Genomic DNA, 25442 nt, shown 5'->3' with positions numbered 1-25442 from the left:
TTTCCTTTCAACAATTTACAGGAAGTTAGCATTTTTCCATCCACAAAATCTTTCTCAGGATTTTCAAAGATACACTGAAAGCCATTAAGGGTCTCTAAAGCACAAGCTTTTTAGTTGAACAATTCTGTTTCACAGCTCTTAGGAGGGAGACTGCTCCAGTTCTTCCTATTAGATACACAAAATAACCATCAATTCCAATTCCAGTCATGATTTCAATTACAAGACAGTTCCAAGTAGTGAAAACACCTGAATTTTCACTTACAAGTTATAAGTAGATTAAGTAGAAAAAAAATAAAGACAGCAAAGCAAGAAATACCCATGCATAAAGTTAAGAAAGTCAGTATTTGCTCAAATTAATATCAAAAGCCAGAATGAAAGGTACCTGTCTCTATAAAGGGCACTGCATTATCTTAATGGGCACCAGAGCCCCTCTCTTCAATCACAGGAAGTTGAACAGAAACATTTCTAGTATTGCATGTGACTCCTGAAATTCAAAAGTCTCTCATCCTCTACCACAAAAGCATGTTAAACATGCTTGCTAATGCACAGTAACACAGTGACACATCCCAGTTCTTAACAGACAACCACAATGTAAAAGCCAAGCAATAATCTAGCTTGTATATACAATATACCATTATAAATAGACAACCTTTTAAAAAACATACTGAAAAAAATGGAAAGATTGAAAAATCTTATTTTCAGCACTCTAAATGCAGTGCATCTTTACACATTGTGTGCTCAGTTTCATTCATGAAGCCTACAACTTCCAGGCTTCCTCTTCTCTCTGCTGATTCAGTTATTATTCAGCTTGTGGTATGATCATAATGCTGTATGACATTTTCAAGTGTAAGGCACAACAAGCGGCTGTTTCACTAAGCATTCAAGCTCTGTAGTATACAGTAGTGAGTGGAAGCAGACTTACAGAAAAAAAACATGATTAAGAACACAGAAAAAGTTAAGACAACAGTGCATACTGAAACTGAAAAGCCCATTTTAATATAGAGATGTTGTAGGTTGTCCAGATCCAATAAAGAAATTGAGCTATGTCCAGTACTCAAGTCTTGAAAAACCTTCTTCAGATGTTACCTGACCAAGAGACAGAATCACTGTTTGTGACCTTCATCTGTCTACAAACTTACATAAATAGAATTTCAAGACAAAAAAAAAAAAGGTAATGATTATGAAATCTAAGTCCAGAACATGACCCAGTGAATCTGGGAAAAAAAATAAATCTGCAAATATGTATCAACTCATGCTTCATTTTGGACATTAACTTCTAGACAACTTTAACTGAAACCAAACTTCTGTATTTTTCAAACAACTGACAAGCTAATGGAAACAATAGAACAGATGATCTTTCAACTACTTCAGGACCAGCTTGCAGGTCCTAAGACAAGAAATTTCCTGTTTTCAAACATCTTGTGGATGAGTATTTAGAGCTGTGCACACCTCAAGTATGACTCAATCCTGAATAATAGTAATAAATACAACAAATGACAGGGGAAGGAGAGGAAGAGAAAGAACCAGCACTTCAAATAATTATGAGTTATTCTAGTACAGAGCAATTAATTCTGTTTCCTTAACAGACTTCAGGTTTAAATAGGAACCAATTTCCTTAACTGATTTCTTCACAAGTGCCCAAGTTGAAATTTCTTTAATACCTCTGAAACATTTAGCTGTGGCCACACTCAGTAACTGTATTTTTTGCATCTTCTTTCCTTTTTTTCACCCATACTCTGTCTGATGACCAGAGATTTGATCCATCAGCATAAATCCTGTATTTCCAGCATTGCATGATGACAAAGACACTTAACAGCTGCAGTACCCTACACAGATATTGTTTTGGATGTTCTAGATTCAAATCAGGAATCTAAATCTAGGTGAACAGTCTACGTCAATAAGCCATGTTTCTGCATGTAATAGAAAACTGCATGTATATATATATATACATATAATCAACACAATGGAGCATTCCAGTTTTCCAGCTTCCCATTGAAAAAGTTAACTACTTAAAGAATACTTTATTGTTCAAGGAATGTCATTAACTTTGAGAATTAGCTTCACAGACCATCTCAAAGCACTAAGTAAGGTAATTCCGATCTCTTAATTTCTTTTCCATCTCCCCTTCATCCCCCAAGATACCAATTAGTCCTTTAGATACAAATAAGGTGCAAAATTCTTATGATAAAACTCACGTGGGAAAGCACAGATTGTGTCATTTCTCCTTTATGGATTAACGTTCCCTACACAAGTAGTCATTTCTATTATTTCCCCTCTAATACCCTCCTCCCCGTGCTAAATTGTTAGAGCACAACAATTTCCTTTGCACCTAGCATTACTAGAACTGTATAAACCTTATTGGAAAATTACTTTCAGCTGTCCTTACCCCCCAGATATGATGAACTGGTTCTCTAAGAATTTTAACAAGTTATTTATACGTGCATGTCAACTTGTGCAGAAAACTATTTGATCTTATCAGCACACTTTATGCGCACCTAAGTTCAGTGGAAAGCTGATTTACCTCATTTAACTCTATAGCAGATCCCCAATATGGGGGACATTTTACATGAGCCTTTGTTTTCCACGTCTTTTTTTGTCTCTCCAGTGGCCAACTTCAAAATGCCAACTGCCACTTCAGATAGCAACAGCAATCCCAAAGTTTTACAATCCATTTTAGGAAAACAGGATTTCTCCCCCCCACCCCGAACTGAAAAAGTTAGGGAGTGTGCAAGAAAGATCATAAAAAATAATGCATGGGTAGCTCTTCTAATCTTTCTTCAAGTTGTTCTGTGACCAAGTCTGATCCATAATTTGTACTCTGATCTGTTGGGGTTTCTTGTTTGGTTGGCTTTGTCTTTAAAATACACAACATATATGCAACGCAACAACATTCATCCTTTACTGGGAATGTCAACAACACTTCTTTTCTAAAAGCAACTTGAACTTAGAAACAAAATCAGACCACAAAAGTACTGAGGGAATTTGCTTCTGAGGCTCTGCACAACAGAAACAATTAGCTTACTATCAAATCTTACCATGTCTAAATGCAAGTACAGAATATGCTTGGGAAAAAGCAGTTGTTTATAAACACAGATTTCTGAACAGTATTAATTAATTGTGCTAACAGATAAAGAAAGCCATTAGCACTTGAACGCCCATTTGAACTTACATACCAAGCAAAAGAGTATCATGATAAATATACCTCTATACCCACACAAAACCCAAAACACCCTCTTCCCTAGTTCCCTACATTCACTTGAGTACAGAAGTTAATAAAAGGTATGAGAACTAAGAAGCTAGCAGCACAGTTTCTTACATAATACATATAATTCTTATCTATTCATGTCTAGTGGACACCAGAGAATGGACCGATCTTAAGTGAAAAAGTACTCTTTAGAGAGCTTTGCCAATGGGACTGGCAGAGGCCTCGTAGAAAGTCAGATATTGTAGAACATTATCAGCAACAGGAGCTATGAGATACCCCACACAAAGCTTATTTTAAACTCTTATGTCACTGACTACTATGAATCAGTCACCTTTACTGACGGTAATATTAGACAGTAGTAGATTCATGGTTATTTCTAGTAAGTCAATTATCTATAAAGTGTGTAGCACATCACAAAAAAGCATCAGCTAAGGGATTCCCTGGTTGGTTGTGTTTTGTTTTTTGGGTTTTTTTTTTTTTGACACTTCATACAGTGCCATGTTTGCGCAAACTATTGTTTAATATGATGGTAGGGGTCTTGATCTCTTTGCTACTACATCAGTTAAGGTTACATCTACTGGACTACTTCAGGGAAAAGGCTGATAGGAAATGGACTACTCTATACAGGTAGATAAAGAAAGTATATGCAGATGGAAACCTGGACAGAGAAACAGTTCAGGCCTACTCAGTGACTCATTTAAGAAACCTCCAAACCAATCCCTACTACTTGTTTCATATGTGACTAATCTTTGCTTTTGCTTGTTCCTCTTCCCGTAATTCCTTTTCCGCTAAAAAAAAAAAAGGTACTTCTGTAAAGTGTCTTGATAAAAATCTGCAGCTGAACATATTAACAAAGGACTAATAAAGAATAAAAAGCTGACTCAGAGTACCCTATGAGGAACAGCTAAGGGAACTGAGGCTGTTGAGTCTAACGAAGAGAAGGCTCAGGGGGGACCTTATGACTCTCTACAGCTACAAGAAACGAACTTGTATATATAGTGAAGTAGGGTCAGTCTCTTCTCCGAAGTAAAAATCAATGGGATGAGAGGAAACGACCTCAAGTTGTGCCAGGGGAGATTTAGAGGTTGGATTTGAGGAAATACTTCTTCATTGAAAGACTTGTCAAGCATTGGAACAGGCTGCCCAGGGAAGTGGTGGAATCACTGTCCCTGAAATGTTCAAAAAAAATGTGTAGATAAAGCCCTTAGTTATAAGGTCTACTGGTGGTCTTGGCAGTTTTGGGGTAATTGTTGGTCTTTAAGATCTTAAATTTCTTCTCCAACCTGGTTGATTCTACGATTCTATGATTAACTCTCTTCCCTGTTTCTCCAGTTTTAAGATACTGTATACCTATAGCTGAGAGAACACTTTTTGGAAGAGAAAGCTATTCCACCAGTTTCCTCTTTTGGTAGATCTTGATGAATTTGTGCAAAAAGATTTTGCTTTACACTTCCCTTCCACCCAGTTTTCCCATCACTGTGTTCTGAAGAAGGCAGCCTCTTTTTCATCCCAATAGCCACAAGAAGGTTTCAATGATACTGCTCACTTTCTATCTTCTATTACTTTACATCTGGATCAAGAGCTGACAGAGAAAAAGCTTCTTGCTTTAAAAGAAAGAAGTATACTGACCAAACAATGACCGAAATTCAGTGGGAATAATGGTTATGGCAACAGCTACAATTCCCTGTATGTACTGATACTTTCTAGCACATGTTGAAAAGTCACTAAATTGCAGTTATATGTAATGACAGGTTGAACCATCTGGTACTGTCAAACACTTCTGATTGAAAAAGTTTCTAACAGCTTTCAGATTTGTGCTAGGAGTCAGTCATAAGAAGCCACATTACTCATTTAAAATGCACAGAAAACCACATTAGCATCTCTATTACACTTGCATAACGTCTTTTAAAAAATTTATCCATCTCACTAATCACTTTAACTTCTACATCTAGAACATTATTAATTTTATAATCTTAAGAGAAATAAGCCTGATGTAATTTTCACATAACACATATGGAAGTATTTTTTAAATATATGTTCTACAACTGCTTTCAGAGACCTAAATAAAGGCTTACAGCCTGACCTCACTCTGTAGTAACTATCTTACAGATTTTAATACATACAAGAAATGGACTGCCTGTACCTTCTTCAGAAATAACTCCTAAAAAGTTATAACATCTAGTCCTGAAAAAGTTTTGGTCTATTTTCTGTGGAAATTATTCTGTAATTACATTAAGGTGCAAAGTCACTGAAGAGCGCATTAAAAAGGAGACATACTGTGCCTTAAACCTTATACTGATCACTTGCCAGCAGTTTCTGTGTTCCAAAAGGCCAAGTTTTAAAACATCAGATACTTGTAAAGGCTTTGAGCAAGAGTCAGCATCAAAATACATTGCCACCAAAATACATTGCTGTTAAAAATACTTCAGTATGAAAACTCAGACATATTTTTATGATACTAATGTCAGTATCTCAAAGCAAAAATCCTCCATGCAAAAAATCACTGAACTGCAGAAATAGTGTTTTGTAGCCACAGCCTAATACTTTGGCTAAGTAAGCGAGAAGTTTGAGGTCAGAGTTCTAATATGATTCTGAATTTTGGAGCCAAGAACACTATTACCCATAGTTAGACTACTGCAGTTTTTTTAAATTCCTTTTACACTTTACATAAAACACAAACACAGACTTCCTTAATTTTAACATGCTCCAATGTGGGGCAAGGTGGGAGGAGTGGAAGAAAAGGGGAAGTGGGGGTGGTCAGGAAATCAGTCTTACAGTCAGAGATAGCAATTCCCCAGACTCAGGTTAAACAGTGCTGATGAGTTACTTCTACAATATATATGACAAGAATCAAACTTCGACTGACACTTGAATGCACAAGACTACAAGTGCTTTAACTGTATGTACACTACAAAACAAAACCATGTAGACATGTAAAGATGTGTCCATATAAACACAGTGGACACAGATTCACATGGGAGAAGTGTGTTGGTTATAGAGATAGTTCCAGTTACAATATATTACTAAAAAAAAAAAAAAATCCATGCAACAGCATCTCAATGTATGAAGAAGTTATAACTGAGAAGTTAATAACTGGATTATTGGCAAAAAAAAAAAATGTCATTAACAGATTGCTTTTCTTCTTTTTTTCCTCACCCCTGTTTTGTGACTTACCAGTCAGGGATGATGTGTATCAGAACACTGTCAGTTTACTTGACTGAAAACTAAGTCTGCTTCATCAGTTAAAACTTCTTTGCTGTACTCTCAATCTTTTTAACTCTGAGTTTTAAGTTAAGTTTTAAGTTAAGTTTTAAGTTACAATTTGCTCCATACAAAATGACCCATAATTGTGAAATGTTGCCCTGAACTGATGTTAGAGCAAAGCATTAGGATGACATAAATTAAACAGTCATGATCATAGTAAGCAGGCTAATAAGCACATTGCTTTGTTTATCTTAATGGAAAGTATTTAACACTTTTAGCTATATTCCTATGAAAGTATTGAAAAAAATAAAATTAGTTGTTGACACCGTTCTTCCTTACCTCCCACTCTTTAGCAGCATCTTCAGTAGCAGATTCTTCACTAGTTTCAGGCTCTTCCTTCTTTTTTACCACTATAAATCCAGGTTCTCGAAGAGATTCCCCAGTATCTTCTGCATATATCTCTGGACTCCACTGGATAAAGAAGACATACAAGTGATCTGTCCTAGAGAAGTCAAGTAATGATACAGAAAAGAATAAGTAAGGTAAGTTTGTGATCTTTTGGGTCATGCCTAATAGTTAGGAAGTATTTAAGGTTAAAATGAAAAATACTTACTATTTCATGTTTTACTAGGTATTAGAGACATATTTTAAAATATTTAAAATGCTAGGGTTTTGTCTGTTTGTTTTTTGTTTTAGCTTCATGTAATTAAAACCAAAGACAACGCTGGAGGAAAAACAGGAAACAAGTTGGCAATTGACTAGCTGTGCTTTCATACACAAGTATGGTTCTTCAAGTACTTCTGAAGTGTTGGGAAACTTCTACTTACAACTGAAGTAACTTTCAAATAAAACACTGAGATTTTTAAAGTTTATTTAAAAAGAACTATATATTAAAAAAAAAAAAACACAACCAAACCAAAAACAAAAAAACAAAACATGAACAAACTGGAATTTGAAGGTGACTGCATGGTTGTTTTCCCCACCCCTGAAGAAGACCTGAACACTTCCAAGACACGGAACCAAGATAATACAAATTCAAAATTACTACAGAGAGAAGAAATAATATATATACAGCTAAATCTTAAACTACACACTATACTAGCTGCAGCAAGTACCAAGATTCAAAGTTACCTCTTTTTAAGTTATCTGCCACAAATGGCATAGTTCTCCAGTTTGGAAGAACAGAATGCCCAAGTTCCCAGAAGAAAGTCATTTACAAACCTAATAAATGTCAGTCTATACTGTTTAAGCATTTCCTGTAGGCGGACAGATGGAGCATTTAGAAAAAGGACATGCAACGAATCCACTAATACCTCCTCATCATGGAAAAAGACAGCTTCAGAGCCAGAGCTTTATGACTCTGGTTACCAAGAGTTTGAATATTCCTTATATCTCTCTTCAGAGACATTTATAGTGAATCTACATACTTATCAGCATGTAGAGCAGTATTTCCACCCTCCTTAGTAATTCCTTGTAAAACTGAATACTGGAAGAATAGCAGGAGATACAGAGCAGCAAAATCACTCAAAACTGCAGCTATAATTTTCATGTGCCTCAGTTAAAGGATGCAGCACAAACATATCTAATAAGTCTCTGAACAGGGTTAGTTATTCAAAGTCACCTCTGTTAAAATTAAAGCTCCTGGATAACACTGATGAAAGGAAAAAGACAGTAAAAGAGAATAAAGCATTTCAGATGCTTAAGGCTAGGTAAGTTCTATGAAAAAGGTGGAACAAGAAGTTGCAGACTCCTCAGACACTGAACAAGATAAATTTTAAAAAGGTCTTACAAGCAGGAAAATTAAGAACTTGAAACAGTCATAATATAGAAGTTAAAGTAAATAAAAATTGATGTTTAAGGAATTCAAAGATGCTCCTTCCCAGACTGGCTCATCTGAGATTAAGAATACTGAAATGATGCAGGTTTGGCAGATACCTACTTTTTTTTCCTCTTTCTTACCACTAGGTAACAAATACAACTGAGTTAACACTAAATATTTTGACCAATGCAGAGTGGCACTCAAAGGTAACACTAAATCAAGAAAACAAACACCCTATTACCACACATGCGACTTTTTGTATACAAGAATTTAGGACACACATTGGATTGATAAAGAACAGATTACTAATTCCCTGAACAACTAGAGAGAGAGAGACCCTGCATAAGTGGGGCAACTTCCAAGATCAGATACAGACTGTAAACAAAAGAACTGTTTCTTCTGAGATAGGTGATAAATCCTGCTTTATACTGAAAATAAATATTTGCTCTGCTGCATTAGTAAATGAACCAAAGAGACAGTAACCATTTTAATCAGCTGACCCAAACATCACTGTCATAGGAACATTAAGCTTTATTCAAATTAAATATGAAATGAAAAGAACAAGCAAATTTGAGTTGACTGTAAGCACAAGAGCTCACCTGGCCCAGACAGAATAAACTATATCAGAATCAGTGTGACAGACATTTGTCTCAAGAAACTGCATAATCTCTGCCACTTAGGGGTAGTGGTATTTAAAAGCAACCTAGTGGTGCACTACCAGACTCACTTGTCCTTGCTGGAAAATTCAAATATTTTGATGTAATTTCAGTCCATTACACATCTCCATTCACAGCGAATACAGAAATCCCCAAACCCAACACCTACTGTTTTTCTTGTTGCAGCCAACTTTAAAGTATGAAATGTTTTTATGTTTGTAATCAACCTTTGCTCCTTTAGATTAAAGAACCCCACTTACTTCTAATTTTCTTTATATGTTACACTTTCTAGGCATTAATTAGTCTTGCTGCTTTCCTCTGGACTCTCTCCAATTGATCCATATCTGTCCTCAACTGCAGTGCCCCAACTGGACATTCTATGCCATTCAGCTCAAAAGAAAAGATGGAAAAGTGACTTGATCATTGTGTATAGGAATTTATACAAGATGATATCCGATAGCTTTGTTTCTTTCTTTCCCCCCCTCTTCTGACAAGGATGCAATGACCTCCAACACCCCCAAAAATCACATTCAACTTGAAAACAAGTCACAATTTCCTAGAAGTAAAGATTATTTCAGAATTCAAGATTTTACCAGTGAGTGAACACAGACACATGTCTTTGAATCACTGCAACAAGTTTAGACATTTTTCCGATATATGTGTTTAAATTGCTTCCTGGAAAAGTTTTATGTTCCATATAGAAAGATAAGACAAAGGAACCCCAGCTAGCTCTTCTGAACTCAGAGCTCAAAGAAGTAGAAAGAAATTTTAGAAAGTTTCCAAATAATGGGAAGCACAGATAATGACAATAAAAACTTTGTTGCAGAACTCACTTGCTTCATCATATACCACTTACTTGAATCTTTCTTTCATTATTTATTTGCTACAAACACAAAATCCAAATATTGTGAGAAACTACCAGCTGAACCTACATGTAACACAAATACATCAGCAAAACTTCAGTATTGGAATGAGATGTTCCAGTGTTACATACAGGCCAAACATCAATATGCTCAGTTGCCGTCTTTTTTTTGTGTTGACACAGTCAGTGAAGAATTCCAAATGGTGCAGGGTAAAAAAAGCTCACAGACCTATGGGAAAGTGTTGATTTTTGCAGTCTGCCTCCTTCTTACCTTTCTTGTGGAACAGCAAACCAGTACTCGTGTTTTTTATCCCTCTGTGCATACTGTTGCATTGATGCACTTGCTTGCGAAACAAATGTTTTTCTCATAGGTTTTCCAACCCTGAGACACAGAAACTTGTGAGACCGATGTCGCCTTTTTTCTTTTGTATGAGAAGAACCTATTAGTAAAGAAAAAGTAAGCTATCCACAAGGTACAAACCAAAAGTATTAGCCTATTTTGTATTAGGCAACACAGGCATACAGGACATACTATAAGTCAGGAATAAGAGATGAGGTAACACAGGTAGTAATAATTACCTGTCCTTTTTTGGTGACATAACTAGCATCAGCAGAACTAACTTCAGAGTACAACACATTAGAAAAATTTTAACGTTCATTTCTGCTTCCAACCCCAGACACAAGTCTTTTATCCATGCTTGAAAGTATTTCAGAAGGTATTCTCCATGCATACCCCTCAACACTGAGTCAGACAACACCCCGGCTGTTAAAAAGCTATTTCATATACATGGCGAAAGACACTACGTTAAATAAGTACTTAGTCTTGATTCACAAATGTCAAAGCTGTACGTCAGTTACTTTTCATTTAAAAAAAGAAAAGCTCTGGCACTACTAATACGGGGTTGAGATGAATTTCAATTTATTAGCTATATCAAACACTACAAAGGTATGAACACCACTTCAAGATAAAAGTGTACTGGATGCTGTGGTATGGTATTTTTCCCTCCAGCATTGTATTTAATCAAACTAGTAGAATTACATAATTACCCTCAAGGTCTGGACTTTCAAGTCAGCACCAGGTAAAGGAAGAAGGCTTCTCAAAAATTGTTTCTTTACTAGATTAATTGCCCAAATCCTAGAACATGAGCTCCAGCCACAAGAGACTTCTTAAAGCAAGGAAGGAAAATGTAAACTTGAGAGTTGTTATGATCAGCTATGAGAACAAAGAATTTATCCTACCTCTGGTGTTATGTACATACAGATATATTCCAGTTTTCTAGGACACTCATCTTTACAGTTGAAGTTCTCTTTTAGCGTCTATGCAAACTACAGATACACTAAGTACAGAAAACATCACCTTGATCTAGGAACATCTCTGCTGTACGCTTTCTCAATCAGATTTTCATTATAAAGTTTAGAGAACAGCAGTGTTGCACAAAATAATCCCCACACACCCCCCCATAAATAAATGTGCAGTTGCACATTTTAGAATTATGCCTGCAGTATACAGGATAGTAAAATAGTCAGAATATGTACAATTTGGAAGGATCTTATAACTCTGTAAACTCAATGGTAAATTATCAGACTAAAAACAAACCCCCAAAGAACCCTAGATAAACAAAACCCCTATTTCATAGGACTGGCACATGAACTTTATGGCAGTGTTAGAGAATTACTCTGGAACTGATCTGATATTTAGGATTTTGATCCTTTAGATGCAGCAGTTTAGAACTCCTCTGACCTAGAGCTCAAAGAAGTTGGATACGAACTTGAATACTTTAAAAAAGAAAAATGAGTGAGATATTTCCGACTAGCAGAGATAACGAAAACAATTGAGTCCTGCCCCCAAATCTCAAAAGGGCTACTTAAGATGCTCTTTTTTGATGTGATCTCCAATATATTTTTGTCAATTTCATACAGAATTTATCATTACAAAGTATTTTACTAATGGCTATTGTGTTTCTCATGCCTTTCTGTTTTATTTCTCTGCCAATATCCAGCTAAGCAGCAAACATACATGCTACCAATAAGATTCCAGCTTGTTTATACACACATGAAGCTACCATTACAATTTCTCCAAATTATCAACTACTTTTACTTCAGTCCAGTGGTTGACATAAGTGTCTGTAAAAATAGAAGAGAATATAAGAGAGTCCTGGACAACAATTAAAAAACAAACAAACAAAAACCAACCAAACAAACAAAACCAAACAAAAAAAACAAACCACCAACAAAACCAACCCCAAAACAAACAAAAACAAAACCAACCCCCCAAAAAAAAAAAAACAAAAAACCACCAAGGGAGACCTTTTTAGCTAGTCTGCTCTTGTTCTCAATTTGCACTGCATCACCTGTTCAGCTTTCAGAACAAATTAATTCCAAACTTAAACATTTAAGCTCTGCGAAGATCAAGAAATGGTAGTTCCCCAAAGTCTAGATACTTAAAACTCCCACAAAAGCAAAGAAATTCAAAGTCCTTGCTGTATGCAGAAGATAAAACAATGATCTAGGTAACTTAATGATACAAAACTCATAGTATGGCTACTTGCAGAGTTTTAGTCTAATAGGATATCAGAAAGTGTTTGCAGTGTTTCAATTTTGTAATGACAGTGTTTTCAGAGTCACCTATTGATAGCAGACCTATCATATTTAGTCTTTGATGACCTTCAAGAGTTAAGCAATAGATCTGTGCTTTTACATTGGCTCTATTTAAGCTTGCCTGTAGACAATGGCAGTAGAAGCTTCACCTAATCTATCTAGATTGGGAAATAACTAATAATTTACCATTTTATTTGCATTCCACTAATACAACATGCAAGAACAACATACAACAATTCCAGCTGAAACCGGACTTTGGCCCAAACCTCCAAAGAGTAACTTGTCCTTCACTTTTTTTCCTATTCTGTCCCCACAGTGTATCGCCATGTGCAGATTTCTGGTCAGCACGTCTCTGCAAGCAGGTACTCTTCTGATTATAGAATCATAGAATAGTTAGGGTTGGAAAGGACCTCAAGATCATCTAGTTCCAACCCCCCTGCCATGGACAGGGACACCTCTCACTAAATCATCCCACACAAGGCTTCAGCCAACCTGGCCTTGAACACTGCCAGGGATGGAGCACTCACAACCTCCCTGGGCAACCCATTCCAGTGCCTCACCACCATAACAGGAAAGAATTTCCTCCTTATATCCAATCTAAACTTCCCCTGTTTAAGTTTTAACCCGTTACCCCTTGTCCTGTCACTACAGTCCCTGATGAAGAGTCCCTCCCCAGCATCCCTAAAGGCCCCCTTCAGGTACTGGAAGGCTGCTATTAGGTCCCCATGCAGCCTTCTCTTCTCCAGACTGAACAGCCCCAACTTCCTCATCCTGTCTTCATACGGGAGGTGCTCCAGTCCCCTGATCATCCTCGTGGCCCTCCTCTGCACTTGTTCCAACAGCTCCATGTCCTTTTTATGTTGAGGACACCAGAACTGCACACAATACTCCAGGTGAGGTCTCACAAGAGCAGAGTAGAGGAGCAGGATCACCTCCTTCGACCTGTTGGTCACGCTCCTTTTGATGCAGCCCAGGATACGGTTGGCTTTCTGGGCTGCGAGCGCACACTGCCGGCTCATTATACATGTATATAGTCTGTCACTGTACTGACCACATGAAAAACCTGCCATCAGTCAATGACAGAATCTTTTAGAAGCTGACAAAATAAATGACATAATACAACTGAAGTACAATCAATATTCAATTGGCAAAGAATTTGCAATTGGCAAAATTGGCAAAGAAACGCAAGATGAATTTCTGTCAAATGCAGAATATACTTTTCTATACAATCTCAACTTTAAGTTAACATAATGAACTTTACCTTAAAATGTACTTCATATATCTATAATGCCTGTTACAAATAGATTGTATGTTTTCTTTCTAGCCCCAAAATAGTGCACAATTAAAACAACTGGTTTATCGTCATTAGTAAAGATGTTAAGGCATCAAAAAGTGACCTATGATTTTTTTAAAAGCAAAAAAAAAAAAAAATCACACAAATACAGAAACATCTTTCAGTTACTTAAACACATTTTTTGTATTAAGTAACTTCAGACTTTCAAGATAACTTCCAACTAAGACCTGATTTTTTCAGAGCAGTGCAGGTACTCAAGAAATAATCCTAGTTGTTCCCCATATTTATAGCATTAGCTTCTTACAATCTAGCTGTTACTCCCCATATTTATAGCATTAGCTTCTTACAATCTAGCTGTTACTCCCCATATTTATAGCATTAGCTTCTTACAATCTAGCTGTTACTTATCCTGAAAAATGTCTTTCTGTATGCTTAACCTTCTTCTAGTCAGCATGAAAGAGTGACGAGATGCAAGTGAACAAAATTCTGGAATATTACGATTTTAGTGTTCATTGCTCACATAAACCATAACCACAAGGTAGACATGCTATCAGTAAGGTGAAATTCATTCTCTGAAATTCATTCATACACATGTACACTTGGGTAAAAATTTAAGTGGCAGCCAACTGATTGCTAAAGATCATTTTTAATTTTGAGCTCTACAGTGACCAATGCATCATAGATCAAATTTACAAGCTCACTTATATCTCTCCTACAAAGATACTGTGCTTTAATATGGTAATAAATATAATTACAGTGAGGAAAAATGGCAGTAACAAAGGTATCCACATTTTCACTTTCCTGAGCAATATTTTTCCCACTGGTTTATATAAAGCAGCATATCTTAACGTATCTTCAAACCAATGAGAAATATAAGCAATATGAAGGAAGTTGTATTCTACAGAATGAAAACCAATAGAATTATTATGAGTTAGAGGGAGAAACATTGCAAATCTGAAGGTTAAGAGTGTATCCATAGATACTGACTCACCTTCCAGTTGCCCATCTCCTGCAGTCCCAGTTTTCTGACTAGTTCGTTTTTGTGAACCCTGTTGAATGTTCTCTCTTTGTTGTTTTGTTTGTTGCATAGTGTGGGTCTTCCACAGTTTGCGGAGCTCCTCAACTTCTGTCTCCGAGTCTTGAGTTCGCTCTCTTGCTACTTTTTCTTTATTAGTTGTCTCTTTTTTTTGAGAGTCTGTGGTATCTTCGCAACGTGGACATTCCTCTCCTGCCTTACTCTCTCCTTGTGGTTCTTTTCCTAGTGAGGAATCTTGACTGTTGTCCACTTCTGTCTCTTTGTCATGCTCTTTGCCACTGTGTGCTCGTTGTAAAGACTGCTGGAGGACACCTGCAATATTTTCACTAAGTTCTTTTCCCCCCTTTCTAGGCATCTCAGCTCTCTCTGAACCTAAGCTGCAGGTACCAAACTGTTTAGCATTCGCAACCATTTCCACACTGGGTTTTAAGTCACTGGCAGCTTCATTTGAGTCTGAAATGACTGTTAAACATTCAGCACTAGTCTGGTTTATTGTTTGGACAGATTCTGATGATGCTCCAGAAGATTTGTCTTGTCGAAGCTCATCTGAGGATACAAGTTCCTCACGTATTGGAGAGAGTTCTGATTCTGTGAAGACATCTTCTGAAAGAGACTCCTCTGTGCTCCTTGGGGCAGTACTAGCACTGTCATTGCCTGTATCCTGAATCCTGGAATCCATTTCATCTGTATTGCTCTTTGTGCCTTTCTTGGAATGGCAATGCTCCCTCAGAGACAGCTGTTCTACATCTCTGTTGAGCAAAAAAGAATGCTGTTATAGCAGGTGCCTTTTACATCAAACTCTTTTCTTTACTAAGTTTTGTTTAATGCTGAAAAAAAACCAACCCCACAACAAACCAACCCTAGAAGTGCTCTTAATAAAACAACCCTTAAGCAACCTTAAGCCAGAGCATAAAATATGTTCTTGTAAGAGCAAACTTATGGCAGACCTTTTACCAGCATGATATAGATAGGACTTCCCAAATTCATTACATTACTTTCACAGGGCTTTCCATGAAACTAACAAGATTGTTTGAGATGCCTGAAGTATAAAGAAAACACCAAAACAACAGAGGAAAAAAACAAAAAGCTACATAGAACCATAACCTCTAAAGGTAAAAACTGTCCACGATCTTTTAAGCTTTGCTGACCAAAAAGGCCAGTACAATTGTGTAGGTCTGTCCCACCCTATCATGAAGTTGACACCTAGCTCACTGATAAGAATGATGGCAAGAACAATCTGGTCTAACCTTAACTAAGCTGGCAATGCAGAACAACAGGAACACATTAAGGCAGATCTTGCCATTTCGCCCATGTGAAATACCTAAAACAGTGATCAGTGTCTTCTCCAGTCAGGTACCTATCTTTGAGGATACCACTGTTAGGGCAAAATAAATCCCAAACTACTTGGTACAACTGAATGATTTGAAGAGCAGACATCAGATGTTGATAAATAGTGTAAGAAAAAAGCAAGCATAAAAGAATTTACTTTCCTCAAGATAATCTTATTCAAACCTGCCTTTCAAAATAAGCTTATCAGAAATTCTGTGAGTTTTAGAAGAGCACTGACTATCTTTATACCTTACTTAAAAAATGCAACTCTAAAAGTTACGTATCAGCAAACAAGCTTTACTCTCTTATATATACAGAGAACTCTACATTGTTTAAAGAAGTCCACTTCCCTGCAGTTAAATGGTCAAGGTAGTCTGCAAATATCTGTGCTTTATGAGCTGCAACAGGTAAGCGTGGCATGATTTATTTTTTTTTTAATCCTTTTTGGCTTTAATGTTAAAGTTCATTCTATTTCTGAAGACAGTATAAAAACTAGGCAATTGACAGAATCGAACAAAGGTTTTTTCATAAAGCTGTTTAAAGTCAGTTTTAAATGCCTACCATACTAAACAACAGTGACACAAACTCACCCTGTCCACCCCTAACAAGCTATACCCAAAGGCAAACATGCAGTTCCTCTCTTATCCAAAAAGGGATAAAAAAATGTACTCCTAATGCCATAAAAATAAACATACATCTTAGAAAATGAATCTTACAACCATTTTTAAGAGCAACAGGAGTTTAAGCAGCAAGTGAAAAATTGTGAACAATAAAGATCTGCATCTAAAGCTATTCAAGTTGGACTTCCCTATTCATGCGTCTTTAAATTACTAAGGGATCAAACACATCTGTTCCTGTTTTCATAGTAGGGATGGGGCAGAGGAAGTGGTGTAGTATTTCTTGCTATACAGTTATTTTTAAAGGAGACTATTGGAGGAAATTAGAATCTGTGTATATAGAAGATTTCTTCTATACAGTATATAGAATGTGAGAACTTAAGGTGAAGCAAGTTCTCATGGGTCTTTCCAAGTCAATCTTCAATGATGTTCTTAGAACAGAAAACAGAAGAAAATGCATTTTTGCTAGTTTTGCATGATCAGCAATATGGCTACCGTTCATATTTACTTAAAGTTTTACTTAAAGTTTTATAAACACTATTCTATCTTACATGCTTAATGAATCCTTAATTTTGCTGTCCACAATTTCCTTATACAGAGCAGCTGACATTACTTCTTCCATTGGACACATGATGCCATACTCTTCACAGCCGTTCTCTTGGACCAGAGGATCCATTTTATGAGGATCAAACATTATATTATTTGGCGTCACTAGCAGCACACCATTGACTGTACCCTAAAATGAGAGGGAAAATATGTGGTAATTTTTCTCCTTTGTATTTCAGCTTATTCTCCATTTTTTGTAGTCGAAACATGTTTGTAAATCATTTTTATATTTAAGCAACTTTGTACAGTTTCTTGTGCTTTTCAGCCATCTAGAAAAGCATAACCATTTTTCTGGGGAAGCAAATAAATTGCACCTACTTCCCAAAAGAACAGTTTTGGTCCTTGCAGCTACTTAATATCTGGGTTGAGTAAAAGAACCCCCAAACAACAAAACCCCAAAATACACACTAAAAAAAACCCCAAAACCACCAAACCAAAAACCCCTGCATCCTAAAGGATATGCTAGGCAGCTCCTCTGAGGTAAACATACACCTTTCCCATAGAACCACAGGGCTTATTACTAGTTTTACAAATAACTTATTAACTTGAAGCATTGCCTAAATCCTGACTTTTCACTCCTCTCACTTGCTACTATTTAATTAAAGAACAAGAAAAGAATGGCCTTTCAAAAATTGTTCATCTTTACACAAAAGCAACAGTAGTATCCAATGCGAGTCATTCTAACCTAATGGACTATTGACTGATTGGACAAGCATATTTATAAAATACAACTAGATTAAAAATATTAAAGCTTTATAAAGATGTGGCAGCACCAAGATGCAGCTTTAGATAGATTTCATCATAGCTGCAGTACATGAATACAAGTAGACTTTAAACTTCTAGTATAAAAACATTTGAAGAAAGTTGATAGTCATACCATAAGCTGTAGGTTTTTACACAATACAGGTACGAAGATAATTTACTATACATGAAGCTTTTTTCCTTTTTCCTCTCTTTTTTTTTTTTTTTTTAAGCATTAGAAACACATGCAAACACAACACCAGCTGCCAGCTAAAAAATTAATTAAACTGCCTTAATGGTAGAGTCTGAGCTAGAACTATGAACTGGAAGAAGTCTAGATTTAAGCAGAATGATAGTGAACCTTCAGTCACAGATCTTGAATCCTAAGGACTGTACAAATTTAGAAAGACATTCAAAAATTCTGTGCAACAATCACAAGAGTTGCTTTGTGTGAAAAAATGTTCACAGTGATTACAACCATTGTGTATTAGGGAGGTGATTGATTGTTTTCGGTTTTGTTTTAAGACAACAGATCAAAACAGCGTGAAATACAGCTACAATCTTCCCCAGTTCCAGGAATTTGTTCCCAGCATTATGATGGTTGATGACCTTCACAGTACAAAAACAAAGATGCTGTGTACTGAGTAGGAAATCGCAAGTTATAAAAAACAAACCAAAATAGTATTAACGCCTACAGCAATGACCTACAGTATTGCCATTATGGAAAAATGAAAACAGTCTCAGGTACACATTCCTAAGATGCTTAAGTCTTGTTAGTTGTTCAGTGAATTGTCTGGTTTTACACATGCCTTTTAGAGTAAAAAGTATATGCTTAAAGTTGTCAAAATCTGCAGAATATATTTACACAAGTCCAAGGTGTTTAAGACTGGCATTTCTTTCCCAGCACTGTACTGTGGAAACAGACTTTCAAGGTGCCCAAAAGATCTCAAGAGAACGACTGTCAACAGAAATCTACATTTGGTTATATCCATTGTAGTCTAGAATATAAATTTAACACTACCTCAGGAGTCAGTAAGTCTACTCAGAAGAAAGTTTTAACTACTTCTCTTTAAAGAAATATTACTTCAGTAAATTCAGTACATAATGCAAAAAAAAAAAAAGCAGCAGCATTTCTAGATCTGAACTCTTTCATTAATGACTGCACATGAAAGTATTTTATCAAAGCTCACTACATCTGACCCAGAAAAGTCAAGGCCACAGCCTTGATGGCATTTGGACTATATGATCACTGTAAGTCCCTTCCAACTGAAATACTTCTACTCTTTTACTGACCACATGTTTCATCAACAACAGTCAGGCTGGAGAGAGACATGAGGAAAAGGTAAGGCTGTATGACTGCTCTAGCCAAAAGATTCAAGAGTTCAATACCAACTTCTAAAATTATGTATTACTCAGTAGAAACAATCAGCAATCAAGTTCATTAGGTAACTCAATTTCCAGACTAAGATTCTGTCTTCACATACTCACTATTTCATGAACCTTCCTTAATAAAGTATACAGGAAGTCCTAAAGGTCTTGAGGCAATAAAAAGATGCCATTTTTCTACCAAGGGGTGAGCTGTCACTATTGATATATCCTTCACATTAACAAAGTCCAATGCTTTATCTGACCTCTTAAAGCAAGTTAGACTACTTCAGCTGTTAGCCCAGGTCAAAAATCAATTAAAGGATATTTTATTGCAAAACACATCAGAAGTTTCCTACGTCGATTTTACATTGCTTATCTGAACACTGGAGAGCCACAACATTAGAATAACATGTATGAAGAACCAGCTGCACATCTTCTCATTTATCTTGCTTCAGCCTCAATTTCAACAATTCAGAATACACCAACTTACCCCTCCCAAACCTCACAGGCCAGGCTTATTAATATCTTAAAGAAATGTTATCATATCCAAGACAGTAGTCTTTTTCCAGGGCACATCCGACTGTGCTTTTATCATAACAATAACAATTTATTCTTTTCCCTCCCTCCGCCTTGTAGAAATTTTGAGCCTTGTCAGTGTCCTCCTTTTCACTTCATGAACCAGGTGTACTTTTTGTGTCCATGCTTCCAGGTTGGCTTTCTTTGGTGGCTGATTTTTAAACCTTAGTATTAGCAATTTACCTACTACTTTTCAAAACAGGGTAAGTAAACTAGCAAAAATAAGAATGAACAAATAATTTCAAAGCTCCTGTCAGCTTCAGTTCAATCAAGTAGCCTGTTTCAGATACCTTTTTCTGCCTCCAAGGAACAGTTAAAAGAATTAAAAAAAAACAGCAGCACACCTTTTCACAAAAGAAGCAAACAGTGTGGCTGCAAGAAAGGACATGCCTACATACGCAGTAAGTGGCAAGTGAAGGTGCTGCCCTGCAGCACACTGGCTACACTGATTTACTATCTGACCAGTGTGTGGCATATTGACACCACCGTGTTTTTAACCATGCCCAATACCCTACTTCTAACAGTAGCCCTCACCAGGTAACAGAAAGCAATTTCCAAGTTCCAGCCACTGCCTCTCAGAGAATTCCTATACGGTTGTCCAAGAATTCACATGAATGACTAAGACCAACTCCACGCACATACAGAATAAGCAGTCTTGAAAAGTGAGAAGAAATTAGACTGTCTTAACCTAATGCAAACCCTTTCACACGTGAAATTAATCACATTGAAAGACAGGCTTTGGCTAGATTGCAGTTTACAAGCATCAGATGACTGATATTTCACACCTGAAGCCCTTTAAAACAGTTAACTATGACCTTCAAAATAATTTCTAGAGTGGGAAGCTTTCTCCAGAAAACCTCTGAAGATGTATCATCCTGCATCATCAGGAAACGTACCAAGGAGAGGATAAGATGACATGCCAAAGGACATTCCTATCACATGTGACCACAGCTAAATTAAATGCTAAACTTACAAAATCTGGCACTCCAATCTGAGCATGCTAGCATTCATTCCTCTCCCTATCTCCCCAAGTATGGGCTGATACTGCAGTGGGTTACAACACTTTAAAGAGAATTCTCCTTGAAGCTCTGAAAATCAGCTGTAAAGATGCAAGTCAAAGATGGATGCTGTGAACATTTCCCATAATATTCTGATGAGGAACAGCACATAAATAATATACAGTAAATTTTAACTCTAGATTTTTCCAGTACAGCCGATCTCTAACAGAGGCTCACAGTCCTTAACTCTTCTGCATCAGAGCACTTAAAATTGGTAAGTAATGATTTGTTTAGGATCAATATCAAAAAAGTCACCTAAGGACTTCTTGCAAGTAGTGAAGCAAATTAACTGCAAACTAGAATAAAGATACAAACAGAGCTTCTCCAGTACTTGTCTCACCAACTTCTAACACACGGCTTTTGCCAATATACATCTACTGTCAAAAGGCTTCAAGTCTAGACATATACAGATCTGCAGTTCCTCCCATCAGCAAAAAAAAAAAAAAATTAGACCTGTAGGAGATTATTAATCAGTTTTATCATTAGCATAACTTACCTGCAAACCTACTGCTGAGCAACAGATTCAGCCTTATTCCTACACACATACCCAAAATTCAGGTGAAGTAGGAAATACTACAAGTACTTTTGAGTTTCTTTGCATTCATTCACCTTGAGTGAAGGCATGATTTTGCCTGACTAAAGTGCCTAATAGTCATTCACTTTCCTGTGGGGTGGGAGAGGAATACATTTTGTGTCTTCTTAAAGCATTCTGAGGTAACGTCTTTTGACATTATCTCTGTCCCCAAAAATCTGTGCAAGCCTTGTTCACCTATGAGCTGAATGGAAGTGAATTATCTGAAGGCATTTGTGTAATGGCACTACTGAGTAACTACTGCTTCAAAGTAAAATCAAGATTTCGACTAGACTACACTAAATACAGAAGTGTTTGTTTACAGAATTAGAAGCTAATTCTGCTCATGGTGTTGTGCTTCAGGAAAATGGAAGTGAAGCTACCCAACTACCTATTTCCTTATACTTTAAGCCATGTTCTTCTCCACTGTAAGTAAAGAGAATTACTTATGAGAGATACTAACCAAAGGAACAAACAGATCTCATGCCCTCATCACAAGAGTATCATTTAACAGTATGGCTACAGGGAAGCTTTTCACAGGTTAATCACTTGTTAACTGCATCACTTTTAAGAAACAAGTGGTCTGAGAATCCAAATGAAAAACTGATTAAAAAAAAAAGTATGTTTATATAAACATATATATGCATATAAGATGATCCACCTACCTATCAGTAACTAAATTTCACTCTGTGTTTATGGGTTAAGTGTACTTTACTTTTACATCCCATACAGTTAACAGTAAAACCTGAATGTTTAAATACCTTGCCATTAGTGATGTACTTGCAATTGATTTTTAGAAATTTCTCTGTAAAAGCTTCCTCCTCTTCGGAGGTGGACGATACCACTCTTGTAGGACGAACACATGGGTGCGCTGGTGAAGCGGCTGACTCTTTCCGCTGGACTCCATCTGGATCCTGTAAGGGAATATTAAAAAAAAAACAAACAAAAAAACCCAAACTTATCAACCTGCCTTTTTCAATATTAACTTTAAGAGATTTTATTGGGTAAGTTTTCTTATTTTGTTTTGACATAAAGAAAATTCAAAAATAAGGTCCAAGTCCATAGCAGTTTAAAGGACTACTTTGATCTGACAGTTTATGCAATTAACAAAGCACAGCCAACAAGCCCATAAGAAATGCAAATGGACAAAGGTATTCAGAACCAACTTGGGAATAAATAAAACAATGATTAGAGCTCACATAAAGAAGCCACCCAGTATCACATGCAAGATTTGAGCAGAAGTTAGCAGAATTTTCTAACTTCAATAGAAGTCCTACTAAACATCCTCTGTTTACCTCCCATAATATTACTCACTACTTCGCTGCAAGGTCAGCAAGTCTAACCCTGTACTCAAAGCAGGCCTAAGCATACATTACATCATGTTGCTCAGAACCTTTTCAGTTGAGTTTAAGTCTTCAAGGCTGGAGATTCTACAACCTCTCCAAGGAACCTGCTCCATTGTTTAACCACCCTCACAGTGAAAAATATTTTCCTGTCATTTAACCAGGACCTCTTCTGCAGCAACTTGAAGCTGTTGCTGCCCACTGTTTTATTACAAACCACTGAAGACCCCAAACTCTTCTCTCTTACATGTCAGGTAGTACATACACAGAAATGAGGCTGTCCATTGGTATTTTCTTCTCCAGACTAAGAACACCTCAACTCTCAGCAATCCTTGTGCCTGATGTTTCCATTCCCTGATCTCTTAATGGCCCTCCACTGGACTGTCTCCATCACGTCAATCTTTACCTTGTACTGGAGGTGCCAGAAATGGACACAATACTGCAAATGCAGCTTCACGATCTCCCCAGACAGGAGAATAACCATTTCCCTCAACCTGTTGGCATTCCTCTTTCATCTGCCACCTGCCATACGATTAGCCTTCACCATCACAATTGAATGTTGTTCAACAACTCCACCAGGACACTACTCAAACTCTGCTAGCCAATCCTTATCCTGTACCGCTACATGAGGTTCTTTCTGTCCCGGGCAGGTCTTGGCTGTTGTTGAATTTAATGAGATTTCTGTTACTTCATCTCTCCAGACTCTTGTCCCTTTGATGAGCAGCATTTGCCCTTCCCTTCAGTATATTGCCCACTTTCCCTAATTTTTGCTCCCCATCCCCACCTCCTCACCCCAAGTTTGCTGACAGTGTGTTCTGTCCTCTGTCCCATTATTCAGGTCACTGATGAGCAGATTATCAACAATATTAGCCTAATAGGGACTCTAAGGATTTGCAACTGTCCACTATCACAGAAAACAGGCAACAGAAAGTAACCAGCTACACACACAAATGCTGAATCACTTTGAGCCCAAAGATACAGCCAATTCTTCCAGCCCATCTTGTAATCTACCCATTCAGTTCACATTTCCCCAGTATGTAACAAGGTTACTTTGGAACAGTGACCTTCCTGGGCAGATAACAGGAAGAGTTACCTATGTTACTAACAGTACATCCAAAGTAGTGAATATGGAACCTTACAAGGGACAGGACAGAGTGAAACAAAAGCTACACATATAGTAGACAGACTGCACCAAATCCTATTTTACAATCACAGCGATCCTGCCTTGGAGCTTAACCAACATCTAAGGACTCCCATTTCATACACAACTGCTACTTTTAGTTACTAATAAAATATTACTACTTGTTAAAAATGTGAACATCTATGTTCCCTTTTGTTTTCTGCTTTTCTGTTCAGTTCTAGTTGCTAGTACAGACTGAAGTTAAATACCTTTAATCACATTCAGGAACATTATACACAGCTTTTTTCAGCTCATCTCTGACACTAATGTAGACTTTGTTTGCATCTTACAACTTCAGTTAGCAAAAAAATCTAAGAGTCTAAGATGACAGGTTATCAATGCAGAACATAATTCACATTCTCATTCACAATGCCAGCAATCAGCAAAGAGAGAAGAGAAACACAGGAAACAGGTGCCATGATTAAGAACAAAACTTTCCAGCCTTAACTGCTCAAATAGAAGTTGGCACCTTTTGTGTTGCTAGACAGACTGTTTGAAAAGCAAACTCAAACACACAGAGTCCACACTGACAAATGCAAGTGATTTCCATTCTTTGTTTTTTTTTTGACAAACTGTATCTATAAATATCCTTTCCCTCTTTCCATGTATTTCAAAAGACCCCAGAAACAGAAACTTCCATAATCACTTTAAAACATCTTGTCATATTGCTCGTGTTTTACTTTCCCTGAAGCATTTCAGAACTACTTGTAGTAACCCACAACACGTAACAACGTGCACAATACAGTTTTGCAACACCGCTGTGTGTCAGTTAAACAACATGTAACACTCAAATTGTTCCTAACATTGAACTGCTGACACTAGACAAAACCTTTTGTATAGGAAGATTCTAACTTCTGAAAGATTTAAATCTAGTTGGTTTCTTCTACACTTTCAAGCTTTTATCTATTATATGCATACAGTCAAAGTTTCAGATAAATTACAGGTATAGTTGCACAATTAAGCCTCCTTACCTACTATATGCAAACAAGCATATACAAAATAATGCACAAAAGCAAGCATAAGGTATTTTTCCGATACGGGATCTAGTGCACTGTAGGAAGAGCTCCGATTTCAAGTAGTGAAACTATTTTCCTTTGACTAACTTCTCGTGACATAGGCTATATGGGTAGGTCTATTCTAACATCTACAGTTACTCCAAGACTGATACAGACAAATGTGTTCTTGCAGACTAGTCTGTTTACTGTGCTACAGCACATTCATAAAACATAAGAGAAATTATTCAACACAAATGACAGCAGACATATTATGAGAACAAGAATACTAGGCCGGAGTAGTCTACTGGAGTAGACATTTGACAGCTTGACCAAGCACTATGAAGAAAGCTTGGGTTTTGAGAGAAAAGACAGTATCTGGCAAAA

The 25442-nt window shown here is 36.8% G+C and overlaps 1 protein-coding gene across 9 annotated transcripts in view; it reads right to left on the bottom strand.

The window, feature by feature from the left end:
* OXR1 (oxidation resistance 1) overlaps window positions 1-25442 on the bottom strand; it is a 263521-nt gene that overhangs the window by 24036 nt on the left and 214043 nt on the right. For all 9 annotated transcript variants that reach the window (XM_065668798.1, XM_065668794.1, XM_065668799.1 and 6 more), the window contains 5 exons: window positions 22302-22454; window positions 17172-17356; window positions 14630-15423; window positions 10018-10186; window positions 6749-6911 (listed from right to left, as the gene is read on the bottom strand). In XM_065668798.1, coding sequence (XP_065524870.1) covers window positions 6749-6911; window positions 10018-10186; window positions 14630-15423; window positions 17172-17356; window positions 22302-22454 — 1464 coding nt within the window. The remainder of the gene's footprint in view (window positions 1-6748; window positions 6912-10017; window positions 10187-14629; window positions 15424-17171; window positions 17357-22301; window positions 22455-25442) is intronic.

The sequence above is a fragment of the Lathamus discolor genome, chromosome 2 (assembly GCF_037157495.1).
Source record: "Lathamus discolor isolate bLatDis1 chromosome 2, bLatDis1.hap1, whole genome shotgun sequence".
Lineage (NCBI taxonomy): Eukaryota > Metazoa > Chordata > Aves > Psittaciformes > Psittacidae > Lathamus > Lathamus discolor.
The sequence above is the reverse complement of the archived record's forward strand: the minus strand, read 5'-3'. Positions and strand labels throughout refer to the sequence as shown.